Here is a 15,407-nt window from a genome sequence, read left to right as displayed (position 1 = left end):
ACTCCAGTATGCTTGCCTGAAGTATTCCATGCACAGAGGAGCCTGATGGGCTATAGTGCACGGGGTTGCAAAGAGTAGGACATGACTGAGCAACTAACACTGTCACTTTGACTTTTTAATCATATCAAGGTATCATGTATTCATATCATATATGGCATATATATTCTACTATCATCTATCTATCCATTTGTCTATCATCAGTCATCCATCTCAGAGAAGGCAATGGCACTCCACTCCAGTCCTCTTGTCTGGAAAATCCCATGGACGGAGGAGCCTGGTGGGCTGCAGTCCATGGGGTTGCTAAGAGTCGGACACGACTGAGCGACTTCACTTTTCACTTTCATGCATTGGAGAAGGAAATGGCAACCCACTCCAGTATTCTTGCCTGGAGAATCCCAGGGACAGGGGAGCCTGGTGGGCTGCCGTCTATGGGGTCGCAGAGAGTTGGACATGACTGAAGTGACTTAGCAGCAGCAGCAGTCATCTATCTACCTAGTGCTTTGCAATCTATATGAAACCCCACGAGGAGGAACTGTTATGAGGCCATTTTTCTGATGAGAAAATGGGCTCAGAGAGACTAAGTAGAATCATCTATCCTAACTCAGCCAGGACTCGCACCCAAGTTTGCATGATTCTGCTTCCTGGGAGAGTTCCTCATGTCTGTGTCCCGCTCAAATCTGCCCATTCTCCCAAAAGATTGTCGTGATAAAGGTAAAACACGAGATCCTCTTTAATCATATCAGTTCTTACCTCTCTCATTTTTATAGAGAGATATCCTTTGATGAGTTTGAATTGCTCAGGTGAAACTGGTAAGGATGGAGAAATCCTACATAATAACTTAGAATCATAATTAAGCTTGGTATAAAGAAATCTTGCCAAGACAACGTATGTCAAATAAAATACTTCCAAAATTGATGGCAACAGGGTTCTCCTTGGAAAATCACCACAGTTTTCTTTTCCTTCTTAACTCAGATGGCAAACTTCGATTCTTAGTTGCTAACAATTAACTTTTCATTGTGCCTATCTACTTATCTTTCTTTGCTTTTCATTTTATTCCCCGGGAAGTAATCTTATAATCTCCTCTTATTTTGTAGTATTATCCAAAAGCTGTTTTTAAATTTAAAAAACATCTTACACTGCAATATACACTATTTCCCCCCAAAGCATGCTCTATTTTCCTAATCAATAGCCATGGCACCTTTATTGACAATTCCATTTATTCAGGAGCCTGCACTGTGCCAGCAGGCTCTGCCCCAGCTTAGCTGGGTGATCTTGAGGAGGTCCGCATCCCTTGAGATAGATTTCTTCTTATGTAAAATGAACTTTTAAAATTCATTAGATCAGGGATTCTTGGCCCCATGTTCAAGGGCCCCCATGAGGTCTGAGGATGGAGGACCATGACACCACTGAAAGTAAGTGCCAAGTTTTGTGGGTGCATATATAAATTTTTCTTGGAGGAGTGTCTATAGCTTTCATCAGAGACTCAAAGTAGTGTGTGGTCCAAAAATGAAAAAGTAACATTCCACTGAAGCAGATTATCTATAAAGTTAGTGACAGCCTTAAGATTTCATGAGTGATGATATGACTAAGTCCCGTCCTAATGGTGAACACAATCTTATTGAGAAAAGTCCAGAGAAAAGTCAAGAAGATTTATGCCAACAACCTCCTTTGGCTAGAAGGGAGAAAATTTGATCTTCTCTGTTTCTATTTTTCTGTGAAATGGGAATAATATGGGAGTTTTTTTTGAGGACAAAGAAAACAATGACTTTGTCTACACATGTAAGTAATTTACCTGAATAAGCAGGGCAGTTCAATTAAGCCCAATAACCTCATTTTCTCTGTTGCCACATAACTTCATTGAATGATTCCCCTCCTCATCTTAGGGAGTTATTTTGGCATTGTAGAGATGATGGATCTTCAGCCAAGACAACCAGTTGAAACATGAAAAATTCTATTGATCAATTTATGACAGTGAAAAGGTTTTGAGACTTGGGGCAGGCAGAACCAGATTATGGTCCACAGCTGTATGAATTTGGACATATAACTTAACCTTTCAGACATGCAGTTTCCTCAGCTATAAAATAGTAATAATAATATCCAGGTCTGCTGCAAACTGAATGGGTCCTTCCATTAGATTCATATGTGGAAACCTAATCCCCAATGTGATGGTATTTAGAGTTTGGGACTTTGCGAGGTGATTAGGTCATGAAGGTGGAACCCTCATGAATGGGGTAAGTGCTCTTTTTAAACAAGACCCCAGAGAGTTCCCTCACCCCTTCTGCCAGGAGAGGACACAGTAAGAAGACAGCTGTCTATGAAGCAGGAAGTGGACCCTCACCACACAGTGATTCTGCAGTTGCCTTTATCTTGGACATTTTAGCCTCTGGAACTGTGAGAAATAAAGTTCTATTGTTTATAAACCACTCAATCTATGGTATTCTGTTATAACAGAGTGAACAAACTAAGATAATATCATACAGTTGTTTTGAGAATTAAACGATATAAGGTGTATAGGGGCTTTCCCAGTGGCACTAGACGTAAAGAATCTGCCTGCCAATGCAGGAGACGCAAGAGATGCGGTTTCGATCCCTGGATGTGGAAGATCCTTGGGTAGGAAATGGCAGCCCACTCCGGTATTCTTGCCTGGAAAATTCCATGGGCAGAGGAACCTGGTGGGCTACAGTTCATGGGGCTGCAAAGAGTCATACATGACTGAGTGAGCATACACACACACACACACACACACACACACAGAGTATATAAAGTGCATCACCTAGCCTGGCACATGGCTGATACTAAACAAATGATGGTTCCTTTTCTTTTTTAACACTGGATGAAAAATCTGGTTATACTTTTTTCAACTTGAGAACTATTTTTGCTGAATTGAACTCTTCAGGTAATATTCTGATTAAGCTTTATGTGCTATATTTAAGATAAAGACATAAGAATGAATTGATTAATTTCATAGCTACAAGATGTGATTTTGAAATATTCATACAGCAGTTATATTTGTGCAGTAGACTTATTTATGGTCAGAAGTTTTCATTCTTTCCCAACTTCAGTAGAAAGTATTCAGCAAGTACCTTAGCAAGTGTCTTAGCAAGTATACAGATCAGTATAGGAAAGAAGGATGAAACAAATCATAATGACTGACCTGAAAGACCAGTGAAAATTCAAACCCAGTAAAATACTATTTTGTACCAAAAGCCTACCAAAACATTAATATGACTTTAATAATAATATCTAACCTTTATTGAGCATATACTCTATGCCAGTCATTGTGCTAATTTCCCTACATGGGTTAACTAACTTATTGTTTACAATGATCCTGTAAGGTAGAATAATTATCCCCATGTTTATACATAAAGAAATTGAAACATGAGATGTTTAAGTTATTTGTCATGAGGCTACTCAACCAGTAGTTGTCAAAGTCAGGATTGGAACTCAAGTCTGTCAGACTTCATCATTCACATGCTTAACCACTCACTACATTGTCCCGTCTCTCCTCAGGTGAGTGAAGACTGATACACTATAAGTCACATATATAAATTGTTTAGAAAATTTCAGTACTATTTTATTTCTTTTTTTTTTTTTAGTGCTATTTTAAACTATTAGTATATTGACTTATGTAAGTACCACATTTTTTTCCAGCTAAGAATGAAGTTATGGGTCAGCATGTGAAGTCCTTAAGAAATCTGAATTTTTTATTCCTATGTTCAATATTCAAAATGTCACCTCAAGCAGGGCCTGAATTCTTGATCTACTGATCATCATAAAGTAGGATACTTTTAGGATCAGAGGAATTGTTAGGTTAGTGGAAATTGGTCCAACTATGCCATCTTCATAATTTACAATTTGATCATTTATGTATCAATAGATGCAATAAATAACATCTATTTATGGTGCATGAGAAAGAGAGCAAGAATATGAATATGTGTATATATTTTGATTTTTCATGTGACTAGACACAAATAAATAATTAAAAATCTCTGAAGTGAAAATTACCTCCTTTTCTCAGTGCCCCTACATTCAAGTTAGGCTGACCCTACACAACATCAAATAAATATAACAGCCTTACAGAAATATTTTTCAATCTCTTTCAAATGAATTACTTGAAAAAAATCTTTTAACTTAAAAGTAAAAATGCAGATACAAATCTTAATAATTTTTCACTCCCCTGGAGTGATGAATTTGCTGAGAGAACTGAAGGGAAGTTTTGAGCAAATTTAGCTCCTCAAATAATTTAGACAGTTTCAAAGGAATATTTTGTTTAACTTCCTAATGGGAAATAATTTTCTGATTACAGAGTAACAAAAAACTGCTTTCATTTGAAATTTCAACGTCACAGCACTAAGCACTGTAAATAAAAGAGTTTTTGTATAATCATTGATTGGTCACACCATTAAATCATGTAAAAAGTTTTCAATGATAGAGTTCTGGGAGGCCACTACTTAGCCTCAATGAACTTTTAAAAATTATACTTTTTTTAGTGAAATAAAAATATTTACTTTCAAATGTCTAATCATTAGTATATTTCAGAGGCCTATAAAAATGTATGAATGATGACAACAGCATGAGTGTTTTTGCTCTCTTTATTTACATATATGAACCTCTGAATCTGATAACAACTGTACAAGAGCAGTCGTTCTTCTGATCAGAAAGAGAAACTCACATTCGGGTATGGAAAGCAGGAGCTGGGAATGCAGTGAGTGTATGTCTCGAAAGCGAGAGAGCTGCTTTTGAAAGCAAGCTAAATGCAGGGAAAAGTGCGTCTCACTGAAGCTCTCTTCATGGATAAACCATCACTGCAGGTTTCCCAGCAGATACATCAAAACTCAAAACCCTTTAGTCCAAATGTAATAGAAGATCTCAGTTTAAATTTGTGTGAACTCTTCTTACTGAAGAGTTCACAAACCAGTCAATCCTAAAGAGTTCACAAACCAGTCAATCCTAAAGCAAATCAGTCCTGTATATTCATTGAAAGGACTGATGATGAAGCTAAAGCTCCAATACTTTGTCCACCTGATATGAAGAGTTGACTCATCTGAAGAGACCCTGATGCTGGGAAAGATTGAAGGCAGGAGGAGAAGGGGACGACAGAGAATGAGATGGTTGGATGGCATCAACGACTCTATGGATATGGGTTTGAGCAAGCTCCGGGAGCTGGTGATGGACAGGGAAGCCTGGCATGCTGCAGTCCATGGGTCGCAAAGAGTCAGATATGACTGAGCGACTGAACTGAACTGAACTTCTTACTGAAACAGACCTTGTTACCAGTCACATCCTCAAAACTCTTCACTCAACAGCAAATTCCTGCTCCTCAACTTCCTAAGGTTCCTGTGTCCTTTGAGAAGTATAGAAACAAAACCTTCGTATTTTTTATTTTGTTTTGTTTTATGGTAAATATAAAATATTTCTTCAATTCTTTGTGTGTTGCATAGAATCAGATTAGATGGGTAATTTAATATTGATATTTATTGAATAACAGTCAATAAATAAAAGTAATACAATGAGTAATAAATAATTATTATTTAAATAATTTAAATAATAGTAAATTTGTATTTAAATAATAAACACTAGATGATTAGTACTGTGTTAATACTTGCATGTATTATCTCTTTATATCCCCACAAAAACCCTATGAAGTGGATAGTCTTATTTCCCCCATTTTACAGATAATGAAAAAGAATGTTAGGAAGAATGACTAATATGTAAGATCATGTAGCTAATTAGTGGCAGACCTTGGATTTGACAGCACAGCTGTGTAATGCTCAAGTCCACGCTCTTAACTGCTAAGTTCTACTGCCTCTCACTGGTAGGCCTATCCATGTTGCTTCGTTTACACAGAACGTGTGTTCTATTCACACACATGTATTATTGGTGCCGTGTCCAGTCCATCTTTGCCAGATACACATAAAATGCTTGGCATTTGGGGGGGATACTTGTTCAACAGAGAGAGAGCTGAACTTGACCTCTTGGAAAATGTATCCCTTTACCCTACATTTTTCCCTTTGAAAATGTATTCCCTGATGATACAAAAGGACGTTTATGAATAATCCAGGGTAATTAGGAGGAGATGGAAATAGAAGCAAGCAGATTGAGTATTGATAAAGATGCCCATGGACCAGAGGAAAACACATCAAGATGCACTAAGAAATACAGAGGCAGAACTTTTTTTTTTTGAGACAGGACTTCTTTGGTGGTCCAGTGGTTAAGACTCTACGCTTCCACTGCAAAGTGCATGGCTTCGATCCCTGGTTGGGGTCTAAGATCCCACATGCCATGCAGCATGCCAGAAAATTTTAAAGAAAGAAAAGGAATACAGAAACAGAGGTAGAAAGGGATTGAACTAAAAGAAACAGAAAGGGAAGCAGAATGAATGAATATACCTATTCATTTTGTATCCCCATGACATAGGTAAAGAATAATAGACAGAAAAACAAAATGCTTGTTTGTTCAAATAGGTAATTGATTCAGAAGTACAGTTTAATTTGAGATGTATACAAATAGCATTTTTCCTTAGAAACAAAACATTTAGGATTTTCACAGATTACCTGCTGAATTCATTCTGCCTATTGACATTTTTTTCTTCCCCTTTTAATCAAGTTGGCTCTAAAATTACTAATTCATTTATGATACGTGCTTTGTGGCTATTGGGATACTGCCTGGATTGGTGAGAACTCATCCCTTTGGTTCAATATAGTGTCTTGTACTTTAGAGATATTCCATACTTTTTTGTACCAAATAGATACAATAGATAGTCTTTGGATTTTTACCAGATCTAAAGACTGAATGAAGTACGTCCTTTACCAACTCCAAAGTCTTCATCTTAAGGACTCAGAGTGAAAGTCAACTGAAGGACAAGGGTTAGTTGCTCAGCCATGCCTGACTCTTTGCGACCCCAGGGACTGGGGCTTGCCAAACTCTTCTGTTCATGTGCTTCTCCAGGTGAAAATACGGAGTATGTTGGACAAGGACAAGGGAATAGTAAAAAGATGCATAGGTTGAGGGCAGGACAAAGAAAGGAAGTATATTTTTGATGTAACTAAGTTCCCAGGCTAGGTGATGGCAGGCAAATGATTTGAAATGCACTGGACTGAAAACCCTTGGAATGAGGTGTGAGCACAAGTCTCAAGGCAGTTGAGATGCAGTGAAGAACTGTCAGTCCCAAACCCTGAAAAGTCAGCATGGCCCAAAATATACAGTTACATGTTTAAGTAATCTTTTTAAAAACTCTATTTCTGAGGAATAAAATGTGTAAAGAATCTGGTTTATTTTAATTTGTGGTTTTGACATCTGGTGAGAGTACAAGTTTTAAATTATTTATCATTGCAAAGTAGAATAGCACCTGCTAGTCAAACTCAATAACAACTAATTAAAATAACGGGGTATTTTTATTTGGAAAGGCTTTGTGGGTAAGAAGAGGAAAAGTCAACAGTCTCGTCTCTGTGTTACCATTTTCCCCACACTCTCCATGGGGGTACAGCATACAAAGGGAATAAGCCTTCTTTAAAAACTATCAATGAATATCAGAGTACATATTACATTTAAGGATATACGAGTATAGTTGCCTGATCACCACCTGGTTATACACAGTTTGAAAAGCATTAAGCACACTTTTCCCAATTCTGTCATTCTGTTGGTCTATCCTCAGTGCCCCCAAAATAAAGCTTGAAGCAGAGTAGAAGCCCAATAAAATTTGTTGAATGAGTGGGTGAGTGAATGAATGAGCTTGCGGCCCTGAGCTTTAGGGCCATTCCAGATCAAGGCTGAGTTCTTTCTTTTAGTTCTATAAACCCAAAGGAGAATTTGATCTTCTCCATCCTGACCCCAGGTACAATGCCAAAGCCCATAGAATCTTATTTTTCAAAATGGAAATCTGCCTTATTGTTTTATTTGCTTTTAAGCCAAGAAACACATGATCATTGTAAAAATTAGACAATACCAAAAGCTAAAGGAAAATAGAAATTATCGCCAATCACCTACTCCAGTCACAGATGAAGAAGCCAAGTTTTAAAGCTAAAAGAAGAGGGACTTGCCCAGGGTCTTATGCCCTTTCAGATGCTTTTAGATGGCGCTTAATTCCTGATTCTGGACATCTGTTTCCTGTGCACACCCTGAAATTTCCCATCAAAGTTGGCTGGACCATAGAGTCTGACCTTCACCATTTCCATAAATGATCAGATTTTACAAAATCCTATAGGGTGAACATGGGCTTGCTTAACAAATTACAGAATAACATAACTAAATTGTTCCCCTTAATAAGTACAAATATAAGGAAGTACTTAAGAATTTCTCTAAAAATAAGAAAAAGAAAGAAAGAAAGAAAGAAAAGGAGTCACATGAGCTATAATATCCCTGAAGAAATGTAAGTTAAACAAGGGTAGTACAGATTTGTGTGAATTTGTTTTATGTTACCTAATTAAGCTTTACTGGGTACATTTCTTTTACAATTGACTTTAAAGGAAGACATATCCTTCCACACAAAACAAAAAACTAGAAGGAATGAACTGTGTAGATGTATGGAAAATTCTTAGGCAAAATTCTAAAAGGACCTAGCTCATTCACTGTAATTATTGTATGGGTGTAACCACAAGTTCGTTCTATTATTCCTCTCCTGTTGAGTCCCCATTTCCCAATTCACACAACCAAGGAAGAAGTTGAAGATACTGATCTAATTTGATGCCCGGCTTCCTGTACCCACTCTTGACTCCCTCTAGCCCCAGTTCTGTTAGATCTGCCCCCTGGTCCTGGCCTGGTCTGTATTCTGATTCTGCTGCACTTTGGTTTCCTAGCATATCATGAGGAACATAAAGACGGAAGCTATGTCTATGTATATTTCCCCATTTTTCACTGTTCCTAGCATAGTGCTGATGCTGAATAAACATTTGCGGGGTACAGCATCTTGTAGACTTTCAGGAGAAACTGAGGTCACATAACACATCATTGGAAAAGATAAGAGGTACACTCCAATGGGTCTGGACACCCCTACAAGACTTCCATGCACACTTATCATGGTTTCCCCATGCTCTCCCGGGTTCTCCTCCTCTCCCTGATTTTTTGTCTCCTGTGATGGTTTCCATTTCATCTTTTATTTTTTTTTTTTAAGATTATTTTTTCTTTTTTGATCTGGACCATTTTTAAAGTCTTTATTGAATTCGTTACAATATTGCTTCTGTTCTCTGCTTTGGTTTTTGGCCATGAGGCATGTGGGGTCTCAGCTCCCTGACCAGGGATTGAACCTGCACCCTGAGGTGGAAGGCAAAGTTTCAATCACTGGGCCACTAGGGGAGTCCATCCATTATGTTTTTATGACCTCTCTCTGTCTCCACTTGCTTTCACATCACCATTGCTACCATCCATTTTCTGTTTTTGTGCTACCATTGCTACACTGAGTCTGCCCAAACTGACTTCTCCAATAATAATTTTTCTCCCTTTTTGAACAAAGATTGGAATGTCTATCTGTCAACGCCTGAAGGAAATCTCTTTTTGGATGTGGTTTCTACCTGAAATTAAGCACTCTCCCCATGCCTACCCAAGCGTGCAACACTTCCCTGTTTCCCCTTCTAGTTTCCCAGACTTAAAATCTGTGGGATTGTCTTGAGTTTCTCCCTCTCCTGAAAGATTTGCTAATTCTCCCTCTAAAGGTGCTCACATTGATCTTCATTTCCATATTTGCTGCCCTGATTCGGTCCTCATCATCGGGTATTCAACACTAACCCTTCCAGTACCCCCACACTCTAGCCCACTATAGACAACATCCCCCAGTGTGTTTTCATTGCTAGCAAAGTCTCCGTCTATTGCCTTTTATGTGAAACAGAAACACCCAAGATACACAAATCTAACTCATTCTTCCTGAAGCACTCAACAGGTTTCTTGCACTAGGATTCTTATTCCCACCTCTGAGCTTCTGCAGATGTCACTGCCTCCTCTACACAGCCCCGCCTTGTATTCGTTCATCATCACCATTGTTTTTTTTATTTTTTATTTTTTCATCATCACCATTGTTAACTTCCTCCATGACTCTCCACTTTCAGGGAGTTTTTCCTGCCTAGTTTCATCACAGTATGACAACTACCTTTTCCTGGCATTACTTTTTAGTTCTGGCTATATTGCTCTGTTGTTTCTTACTTGTTTAGCTAAGGATAATGGTTTTGACAAATAATAACATACAAGAAAGATGGTACACATGAGTCTGTTTGCAGGGCAGGAATAGAGATGCAGATGTAGAGAACGGACGTGTGGACACAGCAGAGGAAGGGGATGGTGGGATGAACTGGGGAAGTTGCATTGACATATATACACTACCATGTGTATAATAGCTAGCTAGTGGGAAGTTGCTGGATTGCCTGGAAGCTCAGCTCTGTGCTCTGTGATGACCTAGAGGGGTGGAATGTGGGGGTGGGGTGGGGGGGACGCTCAAGAGGGAGGGGTACATGTATACATATAGCTGACTCACTTCACTGTACAGTGGAAACACACAACATTGTCATGCAATTACACTCCAGTAAAAAAAATAGTAACATATATTTATGTGCCAGGTACTCGTCTAGGCCATTGATTAAGTTCAATAATCTTCACAACAACCACAGAAGCTGCATAGATATTATGCCTATTTACAAATAAGGCAGCTGTGGTGCAGAGAGAAGTCACTTGCTCATGGCCACAGAGCTCATAAGTGAGAGGTGGGATCTGAACCTACGGAGCCCAGATACTGTTCATGGTCCATGTGGCATACAGCAATCTACTCTGACCAACTTAATCAAAGGCAGTAATCTTACCTTCTTCTTTTGAATTCTCTACACAAATAAGTAGATCCCATGCTTTAAATCCTAGAGGAGGGCACAGCAACCCACTCCAGTATTCTTGCCTTGAGAATCCCCATGAGAGAGGAGCCTGGCAGGCTACCAGTCACAAAGAGTCAGACATGACTGAAGCAATTTAGCACATGCTTTAAACATATTTTGCTATCGGTGTAAGTTTCTAGTTTTCTACTACAGAATCACTAAGGTATTATCTTAGTACCATCTTTTGGAATTACTAATACTATGAGGCAAAAATCTATTTGATTTTAAATAACTGTTTAACATTTTTCTTTCTGTGAATGCCTATTCTGCTTTCTCAACAAATGTCTGAGTTAAGTCACATTAAATGCCACTGTCCTTTGCTCCGAGGTCTAAAGATTTAAAAGATGCTTTTATGTCCTGTGCTTCATATGTCACTGCTTTATTTCCCCAACCTGCCCTTGAAAGTCAACACAACAGAGGCCTCACACAACACAACAACTTTCAATTAGAATCTCCACAATAACATACGCTGCCAGCTACTAACCCATAATACGTCCAATACTGGATTTGGCTGCTTTTCTCATAAGAATAAAAATGTGTCCTGAGGTCCATCCGGCCTTATTGCCTTTATTCTTTCAGACCGAAGACTTCCATTTCCTAAATGGTTTCAGTATTCAATATTTGTCACTTTTTTTGGCATTTCAATATTACAAGTGATTTTAAAACTTTTATCCATACATTGTCATTTAAAAGTCTATGGATAATATGAAAGACACAAATTAAATCTCCAATCTCTCTTTTTCTTGATGTTTGTTTGCCCAGAATTTAGAGTCTTAATGGATGGGAACATTTTCTATAACTGCTTTTGCAAACAGTTTAGCGTGCCATACATTTGGCCCTTGAGGCCAATGATCTTTCTTCGAGGCCTGAAACCAATATTGTGGATAACAGAACAGAGATCCCTTACCTTTCTGCTTCCAGACGCATCTCTTCTCGCTTTTGCCTCCTGAGTTCTCTGCGACGTTCAAAATCATCCATGGTGCGGGTTCAGGTTTAGGGAGACCAGAGAATGCCTGGATCTAAACGGGAGGAAGCAAAATCGATATCATAGATGAGTCATCTCAGCCCTTCACCATGATTTTATCCCCCTTTTCTTTATTCTTAAGAAAAACACTTTAGAAGATGAATGAGGTAGCCAGGGATCAATTTCTGACTCCCAAGCCAAGCCATATCCTTTATGGGCTAAATTCAGTCCCATTCATGCAACTTAGAGACAAATAAGTAAAAATTCCAGAATCACAGGCTTTTTTTTAAGCAAAGATCTTGAGACAGAGAGGTCTGATGACTTGAAATATTGCTGGGATCATTCGAAAGCTACTGAATGATATTGTTCTTTGTAACCTGCTGAACTACAGACCAAAGTTATAAAAATCAGTGAACAAAGAAAGAGGAAAGGGGAATACAAGTGAGGAAAAGAAAAGTGGCCAGAAAAGGAATGTCTGGAACTAAGAGAAAAGCGGAAGTAAAGAGAGAAATAAAATCATACAAGCATCTAGGTGTAATTTGCATATCCTAAAAGAATATTAATATCAGAATGATAATAAAGACCACAGCAAGAGCACCATGTCTAAACAGTGCAGCAGCATTTTTCAAAGCAGTTACATATGATCAAACTGTTCTCAGAGCTCAGAAGTCGCCGTTCTTTGTAACCCAACCATTTTCTCCTTTCCTACCTCCTCCGTGATGGTTTTAATCCCAGAAAGATCTTCCCTTTCCAGCTCTTCAGCTGAGGAGTCTGCTTTTCCTGCGTCTCTGTGCCATGGAGTCAAGTATTCCAGAATTCCCCTGCAGCCCCCAAACCCAAAATGACTACCAGAAAAGGGGAAGCGGGCTCTTTTTGTCCTTGCTTTGTTTACAGAGCTGTCAGTGGTTAGTTAAACTCGGCCTGGAATCTGGCATTTAAGGCCTGCTTGAAGATTGTTTCCTGTGTGGAGCGGGAGGCCTCCACTTCCTCTGGAATCCTAGACTCTGTGCTGCACTCAGATCACAAAAAATATTTTCCAGCCCTTTCTGTGCACACGAGACAAGCCATTTGCCCTGCGTAAGAAGAGAGGGACATGCAAAACCTGAAGCCATCCGCTAATGGCATCTTTGTGTGGGGGAGTGAAAAGCAAAACTTAGACTTTAAAGCCAAGTTCAGAAACCTTCTGAAATCACTAGATGCTTTTATTTTTCCAAGCATTTCCCCCCCTTAAAAAAACCCACAAAAACAAAAATAAAATCTCAGCCAACCAAAACAAAACGATGCAACGTTTGAATTCCCCCTCCCTTCTTATTCCCTAAGGTATTATTTATACTGCTCATAAATCCTTTAGAAATTCAAATTCGGGTGTTTATTTGGGGATTTTTGATTTTTCAGTGTTTTTCTATCTGCCTCTTACAAAGAATTCTTTCCAAATACTTAGCTAGTTATAAAGGGAAAAAATCAGTTTTCTTTTTTAAAAAATTACTTCAGTAACCAAGAGAAATTTTCTTTATATTTTTCAGTCTGATCTCTCCATAGTTATCAGGATGGGGAAAAAAAAAGAAAGTGATTCAAGGGTCTCCTGAGAGACCACGTGTCTCCCTGGGGTGGGCTCCTGTTCTGAGCACAGTGCAGGGTGGGTGAGGGCGGCCCTGTGGGCAGTGGGACCCAACCTCCACGACTTAAGTGCTGGGTGCAGTGAGGGCAAAGGCTTCTCCTTCCTTTCTTCAGCGAAGTCTTTTTGTTGTATATACACCACTTCTGGGATAACTATAGCAACAGCAAACAGAAACAGGAGAAAGAAGTTCTGTCTGTAAGCAAACAATTTCACTTTTCTTAATTTATCTGAGTAGCTTGAAGAGCAGCCTCTAAGCCTCTGGGTCTCGCTCCAGCCTCATTAAGCTGAGGAGTCATGCTGGTGGTTTGCTGGCAGTGACGGCTGGTTTTTTTTTCAGATTATACCTCTAGCGCAGGTGCCTACAAGTGGTGAAACAAACATTTCCAAGTAGGCCGAAGATGCGCACGGCTGGCAGAGCCAAGCAGCATCCTGGAGCATTCGGGAAGTGCAGTTAATTAACATCATGTGGTCACTGTGGTTGGCCACCCTCACAGGCTCTCGACCCACGCACATTTTTTCCCCCGACTCATTCGCTCCTCCTACTCCTCACCTTTAATCGTGTCTGTTAGCCACTCGGTCATGTCCAACCCTTTGCGACCCCATGTCCTGGAGCCTGCCAGGCTCCGCCGTCTAGGAGATTCTCCAGGCAAGAATACAGGAGTGAATTGTTATTCCCTTCTCCAGGGGATCTTCTGACCCAGGGATCGAACCCAGGTCTCCCGCATTGCAAGCAGATCCCATCTTTTATTATTTGGGTGTTTTTCTTTCTCAACCATATAGGAACTCTACCTAGCCAGGTGTTTGCTCATTGAATGAAGTAAGGCAGTAGGAGGAAGAGACAGGGAGTGAGCGCTCAGTGGAGCATCTACACACATGAGGCCTTTCTGGGCCCTGCTTTGCGGGTGTGTAACCCTTGAGGTGGTGGAAGAAGCGCATTTCTGTACCGGGTGGTGCGGGATGACTCTCTTTTGGGACACGCGCTGTGTTTGCGGGGAAGTTGTCTGTGTTTGTGAAAATGGCTCTCTGCTGGTCCCACTGTAGGATGGAGCTGGAAGTCTTCTCAATCCTCACACCCTTATATCATCACAGAGCTTCTCTGAACCTCCTTGGCACTGTTCCTCATAAGGGGAACCAGGTCTGGGGAGAATTGTAAGTGAATTTCCCCCCCTTTTGGAAGCAGCAGCTCCCATGTCCTCAGCTAGGAATCTCTCATTTCCTCCCTGACCCCCAGTTGATGCTGAACTCTTTCCAGTAACATTGGACAGGAAACAAACTCTTCATCAAGCAAGTGATGACATGTCAAGGCAGAGAGCTTCTGTAAACAGTGGAGCTCGAGAGCTCCTGAGCGTTGCAAGTGGACAGAGTAGCTTGAAAGACAGATGCAGATGAAGGGAGGTATGTATCCACGAATGTGACAGATGGGTTCTTGAAAAGCTTTACGAAAATCTAAATTTTTGTGCTGGGGAGATTGTAGTCATGCTACTGAAAAACCTTGGTGCAACTCCTTTTGTCAAGGGAGAAAAAGCATTTTACAAAGGCAGGAGAACCATCACCTACTGATAAACCTGTCTTTTCAATATGGGTTCTTAAATACCAGATTTTCTTAAAATAGGGCTTGTTTGTGCTGGTACAATTAAGGAGTAAGTCAACATCAGAGATTTCAAATCACTTAACATGCTGCCGTTCCTTTGGGTAACGGCAATACCAAGCCGGTGACTCAGGTGAGTGGCGCTGTGAGTGGACCTCCTGTTGTGTCTGTCGCGGTCTCTCCTCCATGCCGGAGCATCCTGAAGCTTCCTCCTTCCCTTTCCTTCTCTCTGCTTTCTTTTCCCCTCTCAACTTCTTTTTGGGGGATGGGGAGATATTTATCAATATTTCTTCTGTCATTTCCTTTTTTCATGTGTCTCATTCTGTGATACTTCCTTTGTTTCCTCCTTTCTTCATTTCCCTCTCTGTACTGGGAATTAAAGTCTACTTA

The 15,407-nt window shown here is 39.8% G+C and overlaps 1 protein-coding gene across 6 annotated transcripts in view; it reads right to left on the bottom strand.

Moving 5' to 3' along the window:
- Nucleotides 1-15,407, bottom strand: part of CALD1 (caldesmon 1) — a 202,601-nt gene that overhangs the window by 93,584 nt on the left and 93,610 nt on the right. For 5 of the 6 annotated variants that reach the window (XM_065939008.1, XM_065939007.1, XM_065939009.1 and 2 more), the window contains one exon: nucleotides 11,755-11,866. In XM_065939008.1, coding sequence (XP_065795080.1) covers nucleotides 11,755-11,825 — 71 coding nt within the window. In that variant the 5' untranslated portion in view covers nucleotides 11,826-11,866. Of the gene's footprint in view, nucleotides 1-11,754; nucleotides 11,867-12,520; nucleotides 12,885-15,407 lie in introns of those variants that run through there. The other variant, XM_065939010.1, reaches the window with a different exon arrangement.

The sequence above is a fragment of the Muntiacus reevesi genome, chromosome 6 (genome assembly GCF_963930625.1).
Source record: "Muntiacus reevesi chromosome 6, mMunRee1.1, whole genome shotgun sequence".
In the NCBI taxonomy this organism is placed as follows: Eukaryota; Metazoa; Chordata; class Mammalia; order Artiodactyla; family Cervidae; genus Muntiacus; species Muntiacus reevesi.
The sequence above is the reverse complement of the archived record's forward strand: the minus strand, read 5'-3'. Positions and strand labels throughout refer to the sequence as shown.